The 18,290-nt window shown below is 42.4% G+C and overlaps 1 protein-coding gene across 1 annotated transcript in view; it reads right to left on the reverse strand.

Moving 5' to 3' along the window:
• Positions 1-1,511: 1,511 nt before the first annotated feature.
• lta4h (leukotriene A4 hydrolase) overlaps positions 1,512-18,290 on the reverse strand; it is a 55,404-nt gene continuing 38,625 nt past the window's right edge. Inside the window, exons 12-19 of the mRNA XM_078420215.1 lie at positions 15,081-15,225; positions 14,885-14,988; positions 12,681-12,751; positions 8,978-9,032; positions 5,939-6,034; positions 4,213-4,295; positions 2,870-2,974; positions 1,512-1,795 (exon numbers count right to left, since the gene is read on the reverse strand). Of these exons, the coding sequence (XP_078276341.1) occupies positions 1,678-1,795; positions 2,870-2,974; positions 4,213-4,295; positions 5,939-6,034; positions 8,978-9,032; positions 12,681-12,751; positions 14,885-14,988; positions 15,081-15,225 (777 nt within the window). The 3' untranslated portion in view covers positions 1,512-1,677. The remainder of the gene's footprint in view (positions 1,796-2,869; positions 2,975-4,212; positions 4,296-5,938; positions 6,035-8,977; positions 9,033-12,680; positions 12,752-14,884; positions 14,989-15,080; positions 15,226-18,290) is intronic.

Consider the following 18,290-nt stretch of genomic DNA (forward strand, 5'->3'; position numbering starts at 1 on the left):
CCATACATAATGTCAAAATGGAAGCCCCTTTTATAAGCTTTTGGGTTCTACGTTTGATTACTTTGATAAAATTGGTGTGCAACTTTGAAGACGGTGAGAGCATCTGGAAAATGCAAAATGTGGATAAATTCTCCACACAATACAGTTCCATCATTGTTTAGGAGGGAATTGCAGATGCTGGTTTACACCCAAGATAGACACAAAATGCTGGAATAACTCAACAGGTCAGGCAGCATTCTCTGGAGAAAAGGAATGTGACATTTGGGGTCGAGACCCTTCTTCAGACCTGGTCTCCTAAGTTACTCCAGCATTTTGTGTCTATCTACAGTTCTATGATTGGCATGTTTAAATTGAAAGAAATTTAAAATACATATGATATAGTTGACACCGGTAACGCTTTATTTAATGCCCATCCCCATTGATGTGGAGAAAGCCAATGGAATGTTGGCCTTCATAACAAGAGGAGATGAGTATAGGAGCAAAGAGGTCCTTCTGCAGTTGTACAGGGCCCTAGTGAAACTGCACCTGGAGTACTGTGTGCAGTTTTGGTCTCCAAATTTGAGGAAGGATATTCTTGCTATTGAGGGCGTGCAGCGTAGATTTACTAGGTTAATTCCCGGAATGGCGGGACTGCCGTATGTTGAAAGACTGGAGCGACTAGGCTTGTATACACTGGAATTTAGAAGGATAAGAGGTGATCTTATCGAAACGTATAAGATTATTAAGGGGTTGGACACGTTAGAGGCAGGAAACATGATCCCAATGTTGGGGGAGTCCAGAACAAGGGGCCAGTTTAAGAATAAGGGGTAGGCCATTTAGAACTGAGATGAGGAAAACCTTTTTCAGTCAGAGAGTTGTAAATCTGTGGAATTCTCTGCCTCAGAAGGCAGTGGAGGCCAATTCTCTGAATACATTCAAGAGAGAGCTAGATGGAGCTCTTAAGGATAGCGGAGTCAGGGGGTATGGGGAGAAGGCAGGAACGGGGTACTGATTGAGAATGATCAGCCATGATCACATTGAATGGCGGTGCTGGCTCGAAGGGCCTCCTCCTGCACCTATTGTCTAATGCCTATTGATGTGATTTCCGGATTCCCCTCTCCCCCACTGCTCTCTCCCTCCCTCTCTCTCTCCCTCCCCCGGATTTCCGGATTCACCAATCTGTCTAAAGAAATTCCTTTGCATCTCCATCCTAAAGGTACACCCTTTAATTCTAAGGATGTGCCCTCTGGTCCTCCTAGCCTCTCCTGCTACTAATGATGCGATCTTTACAAGTAATAGGGTGGGAAGAGTTGCAGTCGAGATAGCTGTGGGAGTCAGAGTTTATAGTAAATGTCAGTGCAAAGTTTGAATCCTGAATTGGAAATAGGGGAATCCCTCATGCAAGGATAGCAACGGCAAAGGGTAATCATTTAGGTTGAATATTTTAGCAGACTTATATTGAATATTAAAAGACAGACAAACAGGGTAAACAATGAAGAATTTTATTTCAAACATTTCGTAAAACAATAGAATTCAAGACTGCTTTCAGAACAATTCTATTCCACTTTAAATTGTGGAAACTGATTGGAATCAACAAATAATTTGATCATAATTTTATGATTAGAAGTATCTATATAATCAAGGTGCTTTATTTTGCATTTTAATTCAAAAAGCTACAAATGGGGTAGTAGTCAATGATCAGACAAGGTGGAGGTCCTTGGCCACAAGAGCAGCTGTGATCGGATGCATGGCGGGCTTGTTTTTCGTAAAGGTGTCAATTGCTTGCTGACGAGCCTTTTCAAAGTTGTACAATTCCCTGTAACATTCAGTGAATAACATTAACGAACCATCTAAAACGCAGAAAATGGAGCGTCTTTCTAACTTTGGGGTTCAGACAGATCCCAGTTTCAGCACATTTTTATACAAACAAACAAATGTTTCACTGATTATATTAGAGAGTACATGTGATCCTCAGAAAATAAAATCCAAATAAAGTTTTACAACTGTAGGTTTACTGAGCACTTTTATTAATTACTAGACCAAGTGGACCCATTGGGAAATTTCCAATTGCTGCACACTAATGGTATTAATGCAGTCTTCTACTTTACATTGCCATCATTCCAATCTGCATCCAGCACAATATCGGAGCAGCTCGTCCAATGCAATTTAATATTTGGTCAAATTCATGGACATTTCTGACACTTCTCGCCCTTTTTTGGATTCCCCTATTTCCAATTCAGGATTCAAACTTTACCCTGACATTTACCATAAACGTCCAGACTTCCCACAGCTATCTCAACTGCATCCTTTCAAGCCCTATCTCTTGTAAGGATCACAGCCTCAGAATAAAAGGGTGCACTTTTAGAAGAGAGGTGAGGAGGAATTTTTCAGGGGAATTTCTTTAGACGGATTGGTGAATTCATTATCACAGGTGGCTGTGGAGGCCAAGTCATTGGGTATTTTTAAAGTGGAGATTGATAGGTTTTAGATTAGTAAGGATGTCAAAGGTTACGTGGAGAATGGGGTTGAGAGGGAAAAATAGATCAGCTGTGATCGAATGGCAGAGATGGGCTAAATCGCCTAATTCTTCTCCTATGTCTTTTGATGATCTAGTTTTTCCCTCTCCACCTGATTTGTTCTCAAGATGAACCTTTCCATTCCAGAACATCTGAGAAGTGCTCCCTTATCAGGAAATGTGACTTCCATCTAATGTGGTTGACAGAGGGCTCTCTCGTATTTCCTCTACTTCCTGAATCTCTACTCTCATCCCACCTGCCTCCAAAACATTAAATGCAGTAATATAACCACACCTGCACACCCCTACTGATTAAAGCATACATTAAAGCAAAGTTTACAGAGCAACTAAGTAATCATCAAGTTAGAAAGGTACCTGTAAAGAGGACGAGTGAACTTCATTCTGCCTTGCACAGTGACCATTTCCAAAGCAAGAGGAATGGCTTTCTCCCAATGACTTCGGAGGCATAGTTTCAACCATCTTGTAAAAAAAGTTTTCAAAAAGTGTTGAAACAATTACTAACAATATGATTCTGTTTAAATGGTCAAGTGACTCGAAGCAATATATCGGGCGATGCCATGGCTGGTGCAAGCTTTGGACAGTTTAGCACAGTTTTGGACAGTTCAGATCTTGTGATGTAAAAGGTCCTAATCTTAATGAACCCATTAAAATAGTAAAATTCACACATTATTATTAATTTTGCATAATTTAATTGACAGACAATTAAATTTTAAGCATTGGAATATGTTTATGCTTTGAGTCTGTCATTTTCCTTTGCTCAAGATGTCAATTTATAGTTCCGGTACCAATACTGTAGCAACATGAGTTGGACACCAAGGATCTTGTGGTAAGTGGTTCTCTAATGACAAGACACAGGTGAGGATTTATTCACAAAATGTTGGAGTAACTCAGCGGGTCAGGCAGCATCTCAGGAGAGAAGGAATGGGTGATGTTTCGGGTCGACACCCTTCTTCAGACTGATCAACACAGGTGAGGAGTGCAAATGAATCTTGCTGGGATGAGTGTAGCTCTAACAATATTAGTCAGGTGACAAGGCACTTATAAAACATAAGGAGCAATGCAGCAACTCTAAGCTTCATCACAGCATCTCCCACGGCCTCGTCTCCTCATGTCTGCTGCCCTTGTCCTACATCACCTGCGAGTTCATCTCCAAACCTTACATTCTACGACCTTAAAAATTACTATTAGCTCATATTCCCTGGTCAAAATCTTGGAACTCCCTTCCCAACACCTTATAATTAGCTGCAGCATAAAGACAGCAGGGGTTCAAATGGCTACTCACAGCATTTTTAAGGGGAACTACTGATGGGTATTCAATACTCATCATCCTTACCCGTTAGACCAAAATTCTATTCATTTTAAACATTTTGCTCCATTCGGCCATTGTCACGACCTGCTTATGCTCCACTTCCTTGCTCTATTTGTCTTGTCCCAGCTCATTTACCAAGGACCTTTCTTGGGAAAGAATTGAGTTATGCAGGCCTTTTTCATGGCAATTATAATTTGTGGGGTACATTATTTAACCGATCATTCATATGAAGCTACATAATCAAGGTGGACACGAGAAGACTGGAAAAAGTATGATTTTCCCAGGTTTCATTTCTGAAAAGGAATCTAACAGAATAGTGAGGCAAGGGAAAGACAATCGAATTCACATTTTCACCCCACAAACATTGAGAATTTTTGTTAAATTCTACCTGAATTTTATCTCCGCATTTTTGACGTTGTTAAATTTGTACATGGTTTCCATTCTTTTGACATTATTGAGTCGCAGTGGAGGCTAAAAGCCAAAGAAAAAAAGTTGTTACTGGAAAATAAATTGTATTATCATTAACTGAACATCACCTCATCACTTTTAATACCATTTCACTTTGTTGCAAAATTACATTAAAATTTTCTTCTAACAGCTATTTTAAGAACATTTTAGTGTAAGAAAATAACTGCAGATGCTGGTACAAATCGAAGGTATTTATTTCACAAAATGCTGGAGTAACTCAGCAGGGCAGGCAGCATCTCAGGAGAGAGGTTTCTCAGGTGACGTTTCAGGTCGAGACCCTTCTTCAGACCATGTTCTTAAGAACATTTTACATCATTTTGGGTTTTTCCTCAAAATAGAATAATTGCTCCAAAATAAAACATTTGAATTCTGTCATATTTGCTGCATTTTTTAAATAATTAAAAATAATGAGCAATCTATATTTCATTGGAAGACAGAACTTTGAACTCTGCCTGGGTGTAATTATTTATACCATTTTGTAATCCAGAAAACTAAATGCTGGGTTGAATTTAAAACTGTCGAACAAAGGACCACATTCATTAATGTGCAAATTTTAAAAGCATAAGTTTTAATATTATTTTTATAAACTCTAACAGTCAATGGAAAACCATTCTTATGGTCACTATATTTTAAAAAAACAATGAAGTATTAATAGTATTTTTATGGACTTTGTAACAGTCAATGGGAAAGGCACTGTCAAGGTCACCATGAAACACTATACTCCCACTTTTGAGCAAACTACCAGGCCTCTTCCAAATATCATCTTAGGTGGCTGAACATCAAATCATTAAGAGCACCCATGTAAAACATCGTGGGATGTTTCCCTACATTAAAGACATCAAAACACCTACATTCTTGAAAATAATTTTCACGATTTAGAAAATCTGCAAATTCGTGAACCCTTTCACAGTGGTGCTGTGGGTAGTGCAGCTTTCTAACTGCTCCAGTGATCCTGTTTCCATCCTGGTCCCCCACTGCTGTTTGATGGAATTTATATGTTCTCTGCAACCAAGAGTGTTTTCCCTTGGGGACTGGTTACTTTGTGGATTGTCTATTTTAAAATGCCGATGGTATACATGGATTATAGTAAAAGAAAGGTGTGTGTGTGTGTGGGGTGGGGTGCTGTAATAGCTTCCGGGTCCAATAGCTGTAAAAGCTTTTGGGCGGCACTGTGGTGCAACAGTAGCTTTGCTGCCTTATAGCGCCAGAGACACAGATTCGATCCTGACTACTGGTACAGTGTGTACAGAGTTTGTACGTTCTCCTTGTGACCGCTTGGGCTTTGTCCGGGTGCTTCTGTTTCCTCCCTGTACAGGTTAGTAGGTTAATTGGCTTCGGTAAAATTATAAATTGTCCCTCGTGTGCAGGATAGAGCCAGTGTATGGGGATCACCGGTCGGCACGGACTCGGAGGGCCAAAGGGCCTGTTTCTGCTCTGGATCTCAAAGTCTAAAGCATCTGCAGTATAGGTTGCCAAGAAATAAATGGGGGCACAAAGTGATGGAACTGCAAGGCCAAATAGCCTCTTCCATGTTGTGAGGAAATGAAAAAATATTTGTCATCTCTACTTCAGTAAGTCAACTCGAGGTGCTAGTTTTCTGACATTCTGGACAAATGCACTTTAATTCTCCCAAATCATTTCCTTACCTCCAACAGTAAAAGAGCAAGAAATTCAATCTTTTGGTGCGATGACATATTAATCAGATCCATTTCACTAAAGCAGTTCAGTTCAGAATCAGAAGCCTGCAACAATAATTTTAATTTCAAAAACATTTACCAAATAATGATCTCAATGTTCACTAATAAATTAACAAGTACTGCTATTTAAAAAAAGTTTCCAACAAGTCATCCTCTACGACAGGGATCTACAAACTATGGCCCGCAGGCCACATCCGACCCGCCACGAGACTTCATCCGGCCCGCAGCAAGCTCTTAGGCGGCAGGGACTGGAGGCAGAAGCTGCCGGTGAAGGTTCGCCGGAGAGCGGATCGCCACCGACCCAGAGCCGGGACAAGGCGAGAGATCGCAGCGCCCCCTCGCAAACAACAAACCCAAGGAAACTTCCCTCGTCGCCACCGCCGCTCACCCCCGGGGGAGAGGGGGGGGGGGAGAGAGTCGGGGTAGAGGGAGCAGCGGGTGAGAGCGGGAGCACGGGGAGGGTGTCAGAGGGTCAAGTGAAGGAGGGCTGCCACTTGCGGGGGCTGCTCTCTCCCTCTCCCTCAGACCAGCGAGATCTGCGCCGCTGCTCCACTCGCTCCCTCGGCCCCGTCTCCCTCGATCGCAGTGAAATAAGAAAAAAAACACAAGTGAAACTTCCCTCCTCGCCGCCGCCCTCACCCCGGGGATGCGGGGCTTCTGAACAACAACTACACTTGTGTCTGTTCCTATTTCGCTGCATTAGAGGGAGACGGGGTCGGGAAGAAAGTGGAGCAGCGGCGTAGATCTCGCTGGCTCTGGGAGAAAGGGAGAGGAGAGAGAGGGGGCCCCTGCAAGTGGCGGCGCTCCTTCACCGGACCCTGACACCCTCCCCTCGCTCCCGCTCTCACCCGCTGCTCCCTCTACCCCGACTCTCTCCCCCCCACTCTCTACCCTGCCCCCCCACTCTCACCCCACTCTCTCTCCCTGCCCCAGTGGTGGTCACTGTATTTTTTCTGTTTTATAAATAATTGTACACCTATGGTGTATATATATATATATTTTATTTTTTTTGTTCCAATATTTCAAGCTCTTTTTAAAAATTGAATATTATTTATTTGCTGCCAGATAAACCTAATGTAAACTAACCTAATCTAACCTAACCTAGTTTAACCTTTCCTAATCTAATCTAACGTAACCTAGTCTAAACTTTTTTTAGTTCATTAAATTTATAAAACTCACGCTTCTTTATTTTTTCCTACGGCCCACAAAAATGTGCCAAATATATAATGTGGCCCTCATACTGAAAAGTCTGGAGGCCCCTGCTCTACGATAATCCTCAACACTGGTGCTCCGCAAGGATGTGTTCTCAGCCCCCTTCTTTACTCTTTGTACAGGCACGACTGCACAGCCTTGTACAAATCTGATTAAATTTACAAATTTGAAGACAACGCCACACTGTGGACTGGATGTCAAATAATGATAAGTTGGAGTGCAGGAAGGGGATTGAGAACCTTGTGTCCTGGTGTCGAGACAACAATCTTTCTCTCAATGTCAGCAAGACCAAGGAGATAGTGATCGACTTCAGGAAGCTAAAATACCCCAATTTATATTGGCAGCTCCGAAGTAGAGATGGTTAAAAACTTCAAATTCCTAGGAATAAATATCACCAACGACTTCTCCTGGACCACCCATATTGAAGCAACGACCAAGAAAGCACACCAAAGTCTCAACTTCCTAAGGCAGCTTAGGGAATTTGGCATGTCCCCAACAACCCTCACCAACTTCAACCGATGCACCATTATCGGGATGCATTGCAGCCTGGTTTGCAAACAGCTCCATCCAAGACAAGAAATTGCAGTGAATTCTAGATGCAGCCTAGACCATCACACAAACCAACCATTGACTCCATTTATACCTCATGTGCCTCGGAAAGGCCATCAACATAGTCAAGGACGAGTCACATCCTGGCCACTCCCTCTGCTTCCCCCCTCCCATTGGGCAAAAGGTATAGAAGTGTGAAAATGCACACCTCCGGATTCAGGGACAGTTTCTTCCCAGCTATTATCAGGCAACAGAACAATCCTACCACAATCAGAGAGCAGTGCTGAACTACTATCTACCTCATTGGGGACCCTCGTACTATCTTTGATCGGACTTTACTGGCTTTACCCTGCACTAAACGGTATTCCCCTATCATGGATTTGTACACTGTGAATGGCTCATTTGTAATATTGTATTGTCTTTCCACTGGCTGGTTAGCACGCAACAGAAACTTTTCATTGGACCTCGGTCACGTGACAATAAACTAAACTGAAACTATAAAAAAACTAAAACTGAAACTGAGAAACTGTGATATAATAGTGGCATGATACCGTGTCAAAGCTAGGAGAGGTGTTGCCTCCCAAGACCAGAGATCCTGGCTCAATCGTGACCAGAGGTCCCGTGTGGAGCTTGCACGTACTCCCAGTGACCGCACGGCTTCCTCCAGGTGCTCTCATTGCCCTACATATCACAAAGACATGTGGGCTGGGAGGCTAATTTGCCACCGTAAGTTGCACTAGTGTGCAAGTGAATGGTAGAATCTCTGGCGAGTTGATACGGAGATTTTTTTCAAAAATGGTACTTATGTTGGATTAAAATAAACACATAGGCACGCACACACGCACGCACGCACACACACACGTGGTTGGCCAAAGAACCGGATGCCATGTGTGGGAAGGAACCGCAGATGCTGGTTTAAACCGAAGATGGACACAAAAAGCTAGAGTAACTCAGCGAGTCAGACAGCATCTCTGGAGAAAAGGAACAGGTGAAATTTCGGGCTGAGACCCTTCTTCAGACCTGGCCTGAGGCCATGCTGCATGTTCCTATCAACAGTGTTGTCAGCATTTTCTGTTTTTGTTTCAGGTTCCCAGTATCTAGAGGTTTTTTTAAACTTTCATTTTCGAACAGTGCAGGCACTCACTTAATCATTAACTAAACATTTCACAAAGTTAACAAATGGGGGGATGACTGGTTCTTTTTATTTGACAGATCGGTTTTACTCACTGCGATCCACCGTTTACAGAGAGATCTGCAAGGATCAGCCAAAGTGGTGTCGTAACTGCAAAACAAGTGCAACCATATATACTCTGATGAAAGGCAGTTTTGACAAGCCGTGAAATGAAAGGATTATTCAGAAAAAAACGAATAGCTTTTATTGGGATATTTTCTTAAATCAAGAATTGAAAAATCATTGTTGTGCCTAATGAAAACTGAGCTCCCGTACATGGACTTTCAGTTGAAGATTTTGCACTACAACCAATCGATAAATGTTAGGCTAATTGTTAAAGAGCTTAAATTTTACTTTGAACGCTGAAAAGACAAGAATTCACTTCCAAGTGGATTTGACGGAACCAGATTGTGACCAAATTTCAAAATCGGGTTGCTTAAATTTTAAATTCTATTGACTCCAGCAATGCTTCACTGATTACACCTGTTGAAGTTAACAGAAACCTTGTCTGACTAATAGAAAGATAATAACAATAATAATAACAATAATAATAATAATAATGATAATAATAATCATCATAATAATAATAAATTCCTTTATTTGTCCCACACCGGGGAAATATAGCAAAGTGGATAGCAAGAGATCATTCATTATAAATAAAAGTAAAGACAAGGATAAATTGTCATCAGTTTACTGTGTATTCCTTAACTGTTACTGTTGACTCGTCTGCTGGGAGCAGTGCTGGTTGTGCAGTCTCACAGCAGCGGGAAGGAAGGACTTCCTATATCTCTCCTTCACGCACTTGGGGTTAAGGAGTCTGTCACTGAAGGAGCTACTCAGTGACAGTGTCCTGCATGGGGTGGGAGTCGTTGTCCAGCATCGATGTTAACTTTGCCATCATCCTCCTCTCTCCCACCGCCTGAGTCGAGGGGGCAACCCAGGACAGAGCTGGCCTTCCTGACCAGCTTGTCGAGTCTCTTCTCCTCCGCCGCTGAGATGCTGCTGCTCCAGCAGACCACTCCATAGAAAATCGCTGATGCCACCACAGTGGTGTAGAAGGTCCTTAGGAGTGCCCCCTGCACACCAAAGGACCCGAGTCACCTCTGCAGATAAAGTCTGCTCTGGCCCTTTCTGTATAGCGTATTGGTGTTTTCGGTCCAGTCCAATTTGTTGTTGAGGTAAACTCCCAGGTACTTATAAGAGTCCACCCTCCCGATGTCCATTCCCTGGATGTTCACCGGTGTCAGGGGGACCTGGCTGCACCTGCGGAAATCTACCACCATCTCCCTGGTTTTCCCCGTGTTGATCCGGAGGCAGTTCCGCTGGCACCAGTCCACAAACTCCTTGATCAGTTCTCTGTACGCCCTGTCCTCGTCGCCTGTGATGAGGCCGATGATGGCAGAGTCGTCAGAGAACTTCTGTAGATAGGAGTCTGCAGAGCTGTGCCTGAATTCCACAGGGTACAGGGTGAACAAGAATGGAGCTAGAATTTATCAATATCAATGCAATGCTTAACAAATTCCTTAATCCAGCATTACATATTTTCCATGTGCAAGTGACTGGAGAAATCTGGTAGATTGGTTCCTAAATTGGAGCACTTCCTCTTCCAGAGCTGTCAGCCTACCCCAAATGGTTCTCAACTTAAGTGATGGATTTAACTCCTTGATAACCATCTACTCACATCTCTGCTCTAAACAGCAAGACTGACAAGGGAAGTCAAGGACAGTATAAAAATAAAAGAGAAGTATAAATGAGCGGGAAGCCAGAGGATTGGGACTCCTTTAAAGAGCATCAGAAGATAACTAAAAGGGCAATACGGGAAGAAAAGATGAGGTACGAAGGTAAGCTAGCCAAGAATATAAAGGAGGATAGTAAAAGAGCTTCTTTAGGAAGAGGAAAAAATTAGTTAAGACAAATGTGGGTCCCTTGAAGACAGAAGCAGGTGAATTTATTATGGAAAACAAGGAAATGGCAGACGAGTTGAACAGGTACTTTGGATATGTCTTCACTAAGGAAGACACAAACAATCTCCCAGATGTTTTAGAGGCCAGAGATCCTAGGGTGACAGAGGAACTGAAGGAGATTCACATTAGACAGGAAATGGTGTTGGGTAGACTGATGGGACTGAAGGTTGATAAATCCCTGGGGCCTGATGGTCTGCATCCTAGGGTACTTAAGGAAGTGGCACAAGAAATTGTGGACGTAATGGTGATCATTTTCCAATGCTCCTGTGGATGGGAGGGTTGCTAATGTTATCCCACTTTTTAAGAAAGGAGGGAGAGAGAAAACAGGAAATTATAGAACATTTAGCCTGACATCGGTTGTGGGGAAGATGCTGGAGTCAATTATAAAAGAAGAAATTGCGGAACATTTGGATAGCAGTAACAGGATCATTCCGAGTCATCATGGATTTACGAAGGGGAAATCATGCTTGACTAATCTTCTGGAATTTTTTGAGGATGTAACTAGGAAAATGGACAAGGGAGAGCCAGTGGATGTAGTGTACCTGGAATTTCAGAAAGCCTTTGATAAGGTCCCACATAGGAAATTAGTGGGCAAAGTTAGAGCACATGGTATTGGGGGTAGGGTACTGCCATGGATAGAAAATTGGTTGGCAGACAGGAAACAAAGAGTAGGGATAAATGTGACCCTTTCAGAATGGCAGGCAGTGACTAGTGGAGTATCGCAAGGGACAGCAGCTATTTACAATATTTATGAATGACTTAGATGAAAGGATTAAAAGTAACATTAGCAAATTTGCAGATGACACAAAGCTGGGTGGCAGTGTGAACTGTGAGGAGGATGCTATGAGGATGCAGGGTGACTTGGATAGGTTGTATGAGTGGGCAGATGCAGTTTAATGTGGATAAATGTGAGGTTATCCAGTTTGCTGGTAAGAACATGAAGGCAGATTATTATCTGAATGGTGTCAAGTTAGGAACAGGGGACGTACAACGAGATCTGGGTGTCCTTGTTCATCAGTCACTGAAAGTAAACATGCAGGTACAGCAGGCAGTGAAGAAAGCTGATGGAATGTTGGCCTTCAGAACAAGAGGAGTTGAGTATAGGAGCAAGGAGGTCCCCCTGCAGTTGTACAGGGCCCTAGTGAGACCACACCTGGAGTATTGTGTGCAGTTTTGGTCTCAAATTTGTGGAAGGCCATTCTTACTATTGAGGGAGTGCAGCGTAGGTTCATGAGGTTAATTCCCGGAATGGCAGGACTGTCGTATGTTGAAAGACTGGAGCGACTGGGCTTGTATACTCTGGAATCTAGAAGGATGAGAGGGGAATCTTATTGAAACATAAGATTATTAAGGGATTGGACACGCTAGAGGCAGGAAACATGTTCCTGATGTTGGGGGAGTCCCGAATCAGGGGCCTCAATTTAAGAATAAGGGGTAGGCCATTTAGAACTGAGATGAGGAAAAACTTTTTCATTCAGAGAGTTGTGAATCTGTGGAACTCTCTGCCTCAGGGGCAGTGGAGGCCAATTCTCTGAATGTATGAGAGTTAGATAGAGCTCTTAATGATAGCGGAGTCAAGGGTTATGGGGAGGAGGCAGGAACGGAGTACTGATTGTGGATGATCAGCCATGATCACGGTGAATGGCGGTGCTGGCTCGAAGGGCCGAATAGCCTACTTCTATTGTCTATTGTTTTCCTGTAGTGAATAAATTATTGAAGTAGTTGTTTTAATCATAGCTAATGTTCATTTTTAAATATGCTCTGGTTTAATTAATTACAACAAAAGACTACTCACTGCGGTGTGAATGGCGGTATCCCAGGAGAATGGAGCCATGCATTCCAGTCAACTTGATTCAAAACGTCAGTCTGGTAAATAGTGAAATTATTAGTGGCATACTACAAATAATGCCTCAACTTCTCTCAAGTGCTACTTCAAACAATGCCTCAACTTCTAATATAGAAAAATAAGTTCAAGAATTAGTGCTGTCTCGTCAGCGGAAATATTAGAAAGGATTAAATGTTGAAGAGTGTGAGATGAGGTTACAGGATTATCTTGGGCTAGTAGGAAACACTTGGTTTTCCTGGTCCACAAGAAAACCTTCTCAAAGATTCACGTCTTCACACCCTCTTTCATCTTCCAAGTTTACAAAAGCCTAGTCGACATTTGTTGATAAAAACTTTCCAAACAAAACATGGACACTCAGCACTTGAAAAGCATTCTACAAGTTTCTCTGTTGAACCACGTCTCATTTCACAGCTTGAACCACCTTGAGGTAAATTGGTTTCCTGTTTGACTTAACATTTGAATCTACATTCAAGCTATGCCCAGTTGTTCTTTAGGTGGAAGGAAGAGAGAATTAAAATTATTCTGGGTCACATTTCCTCAGCATGTTTCACTTTAATTATAACTGGCTTGTCTCAGTACAGCTGGGTCATGCTGTAATATGGAGTCAGGAGAAACAAGAAGCTTTTTGATAGCAGCCTATATGTAACAAACCAGCATGGATTTGGTTTTCCTGGGCATCTATTCTAACAAGGAAGCTCCTAAAGTCCTTATTCATCCCAACTTCCATTGTGGAGGCATCATAACCCACAGCAGAGACAGGGTAGACAGTGGCACAGAACTTGTAGACAGTCCAAACCGTTTCCCCCAGGGTAGAAATGTCAAAGACTGACAGTTTTCGCCTTAATGTGATAGGGGCAAAGATTAAAGATGATGTGCAGGTCAATTTTTTATTTTTTTTTACACACTCACAGTGGTGGGTGCCTGGAATGTGCTGCCAGGAGTGATGATGCAGGCAGATGCGGTTGTAGCATTTGAGAGGCTTTTCAGTAGGTACAGGGATGTGCATGGCATGGTGGGATACGGATCAGTTGCAGGCAGAGGAGATTAGTTTAACTTAGCATTATGTTTAGTTTGGACTTCGTGGGTCAAAGGATCTGTTCTACCGTTGCACCATAGAGAGCATCCTAACGTATGGCATCCCTGTGTGGTACCTCAGCTGCACAGAGGCAGAAAGGAAAGCTCTACAGCGGGTAGTCCATAGAGCTCAGAGGGCCATCGGAACACAGCTACCAGACTTGGAGGGCATCTACAACACACGATGCCTCAGAAAAGCCACCAGCATCCACAAAGACTCTTCACACCCCTGCAACAGTCTGTTCGAACTCCTTCCATCGGGCAGACGATACAAGGCCTTCTACGCCCGCACCTCCAGACTCAGGAACAGCTTCATCCCCAGGGCCATAGCTGCTATGAACCGGTCCTGCTGAGCCGATGGCCACAACGCATAGATCAACTTGCACTTTACCCAGTCTAAAACTGTCACAATTGTTTCGTTTCGTTGGGTTGCTGTTGTCTACATTACTTAAATTATTGCATCGTATGGGAGGCGCATTCCCAATCTCGTTGTACCCCTGGGTACAATGACAATAAAGATATATTGTATTGTATTGTATTGTATGTGCTGTACTGTTTTGTGTTCTAGTAGTTGCTAAACAGGGAGATGCCTCCATACTTCCAGTTCAGGAATCAACTTTCATAGCAAGTTAATTATTTGTTTAGAAAATCAATGTGTAGAATAATAAAACTTTATTTCCCAGACATTTCTTTTTAATGGAGGGAGCACTAAGCACTTTTGTGACAACAAAATAACTGCTGTAATATTGTTGTACAACAATGCAAATATTTTCAGTACTAATGCAAGCTTTGTATTTTAATTCTGCAGTGTTACACAGCAAACGGCTATAACAACTAGCCTATTCTAATGCTATTCTAAAGACATCAGGTGAAACATGGAGAGGTGCTGCGAGATTCCAAATGCTCCTTCATTGTAAAAATGCTATGGAGGAATGGAAAAAAAACAAAAAACTCATGCATCAGTAAGCAGCTAACTTTCAGATTTCTATTTTAAGGGATAAAATGTGGGATAATGGATTTTATCACGTTGATAAAATGTGAAAATAAAAATGATCACAAACCATTCTAAAGGCATTCACCTTTTTACAAAAATATGAACACAGGCAATTCTTCCAGTCTTCCGTGGTTATGCTTCGGTAGGCGAAGGTCTGAATGTAGTACTTGAGGAACCCCATGAAGACTTCTAGAAATATAAATATGTTGAACAAATTATTTGCAACTTAACTTAAAATACCCATGTGAGCAGCTGAATAGTTTTTAACATGGAGTATTTACCTGGCCCTCCAAGTAGCTCCTCCAAATGATAAAGTAAAGCAAATCCCTTTTCATAAGGTACTGATGAAAATGCATCATCAGGGTCAACGTCACGGAGTTCAGGAACTAGACTGGTCAAAGGATTAGTTGGACCAAAAGTCTCAATCTAGTAGAAAGCATAGATTTTAATTACATTTCTGAAGTTGATATTTACTATGTAATGAAACAAAACAGACCTTATTCATTCTTTACCCAGAAAATTTAAAAAAAATATATATTTCTCAATGCATCAGTGATGTCGCCAAGCATAGATTAGGTGACCATTTTGCCGAACATGTGCTCAGTTTGTCAAGGCTAGATCACCCAGTTGAAAGCTGTTTTAACTCCCACTCCCATATTCACCTTTCTGTCCTGGCCCTCATCCATTCCAGAGTGAGGCCGCATGTAAACTGCAGGATCAGTACCTCATAGACTGCTTGTGTAGCTTTCAACCCAATGGAATGAACATTGAATTCTCCAATTTTAGTTAACTAACCTCCAAACAACCCACTCCCCTTTTTCTCCCATCTTCCCTGCCCCACCTGGATGTGTACCCATTTTGCCCTTTCCAGTCCCCTGCCTCCTTCCACCTATATTCCCTCCTCTGACTTCACACTTCATACCTCTTCCATCCTTACAGTATATATCCTTATCTCACACCTTGTCTTTTCAGCTCTGGCCTTTGTATAACCATCTGCAAATGAAAAACCTCCCTCATCTGCATTGACCCATCACTCGCCAGACTTTGTCCCATCCCCATCTCTCTTCCAGCTTCCTCCCCACTGCACCTTAACGCCCATGATCAGTTTGAAGGACCAAAACATCACCTAACCATGTTCCCTTGAGATGCTGCCTGGCCCACTGAGTTACTCAAGCAATGTATTTTTTTTAAACCTTGTATTCCAACTGGATAGCCTACAACTCAATGGTATGAACATTTAATTCTCCAATTTCAAGTAGCCTGATCCCCTCTGTTCCTTTCTCTCTCCTTCTGATCTGCCTGATGCATTCGCACACAACCACCCAGGACCCTATCACCCAGGTTCTTTCTCCTTCCTCGTATCCATCATCCACACCTAGTCCATCTACCATCACCCACATGCTACTCGGGCCACTGTCCTTCCTTGGATCCATAGATCACTTGCCAGCTCTCCCCCTATCCCTGCCCCACACCTCCTTATGCTGGCTATCTCCCCTCCATTCTCTTTCCAGATGAGGGGTCTCAACCTTAAATAATAACTGCTCATTTCTCTCCACAGATGGCATCTGACCTGCTGTGTTCTTCCAGTAGTTCACTTTTGCCGTATTTCTTTCTCACTGAGATCTAAAATATTCTGCAAGCTCAAAAACAGGGCAACATATTTGTGGACTGTGTTGCATGTGGAGTTAACAGTCATGGCTACTCACAGCTTCCTAGTCTCAGGAAAGACCCCACTACTCCATTAGAACAGTCAACTAAGGTTTGCAATCAAGAATAGATAATTTTGTCTACTTTCCTTCCATCGACAGGGGTAGGCAGTGCTGGCACAGGGGAAACCTGCATTGCTGGCAAATCCTGAAGTAGAGTAACTCATTGACTGCACATTCATAGACTATTTATCCAGTGTTAATCTTTAGAGTATGCTTCAGCAAGAGTACAAGCCCTGCTCGTAGCTTTCTTTGCAAAAATAAAGTGCTCCAGCAGATACTGTTCTTCGTCAGTCTGTCAAGGTCCCTCCAAATACCATTATTCTATCCCTCTATCCCACAAATCCCCCGCTGAGCACTATCATTTCCTTCTCCCATCATGACACCGTTCATCCCTGCAGCATTAATGCGCTGCCTGTAATGTGCTTGTTTTGTTTTTTAAATTCCAGCATATTTTCTATAAAAGTAATTCACATTGAACATTCATCACCAGGGAGGCATGGGAGCAGCTAGTGGCATTGCTGCAACACAGCGCCAGAGACCTAGGTTCAAACCTTGTCCTTGGACGCTGTAGGTATGCTATTTGCCGGTTCTCCCTGTGACTACATAGGTTTCCTCGGGGTGCTCTGTTTTTCTTACATATCCCAAAGATATTCAGGTGGTAGGTTAACTGACCACTGTAAATTGCCCCTAGTGTGCTGGAGAATGGTAGTACCTGGGGGATTTGGTGGCAGTGGGAAACATAAAAACATTAATCAGGATTTAATGTAGGATTAGTGTAAATGAGTGGTTGATGGTCGGAGTGGACCTTGTGGGCTGAAGGGCCTGTTTCAATGCTGTATTTCCAATTCTAAAATACATGCATTTGGATATTGAAAGATTTAAAAACAGTTAAGAAAAGGTGACATTTCTTTAATGAGTAATAAGAATAACTGGATAACTTAAGCCACAAACATATGATGAATGTCCTGCTGACAAAAGCATGCAGCCATAGTTCTATCCACTAGATTTGTTCAGTTCATTTTTGTTCATATAATTACAAACATACAGATTTTAAGTTGAAATTTATAAGTAATCTTGTACTCTCGGGAAGAGGGAATTAAAGACTCACCTTTGTTTCAAAAGGAGTTTGGAGAAAACCCCTCAAAGGTTGCAATAAAGTACATATCTAACTTAAAGAAGACAATGGCGCCCTCCACTGTCCGAAAAATGCTACTTGTGAGAACTAGTGATATGTCTTTACAAAGTTATCACATACCCTTAAAGACCTTGCTAAACTGCTTTGAGGGCTCTTTTTTGGACCATCTAATAATTCGTTTTTGACTCGTTTACTTTTTTAATTTTATCTTCAAATATCTGAGAGCCAACATCTAGAATTCTCTAAACCCCTTTGTCATTCTCTCCAATAATACCCCCATGAAACACTTCCTGGCCTAGTGCTCTTCAACTGCAAAATGTTGTTACATAGAAACATAGAAAATAGGTGCAGGAGTAGGCCATTCGACCCTTCGAGCCTGCACCGCCATTCAATATGATCATGGCTGATCATCCAGCTCAGTAACCTGTACCTGCCTTCTCTCCATACCCCCTGATCCCTTTAGCCACAAGGGCCACATCTAACTCCCTCTTAAATATAGCCAATGAACTGGCCTCAACTACCTTCTGTGGCAGAGAATTCCACAGACTCACCACTCTTTGTGTGAAGAAATGTTTTCTCATCTCGGTCCTAAAAGACTTCCCCCTTATCCTTAAGCTGTGACCCCTGGTTCTGGACTTCCCCAACAT

Source organism: Rhinoraja longicauda, chromosome 23 (genome assembly GCF_053455715.1).
Source record: "Rhinoraja longicauda isolate Sanriku21f chromosome 23, sRhiLon1.1, whole genome shotgun sequence".
Lineage (NCBI taxonomy): Eukaryota > Metazoa > Chordata > Chondrichthyes > Rajiformes > Arhynchobatidae > Rhinoraja > Rhinoraja longicauda.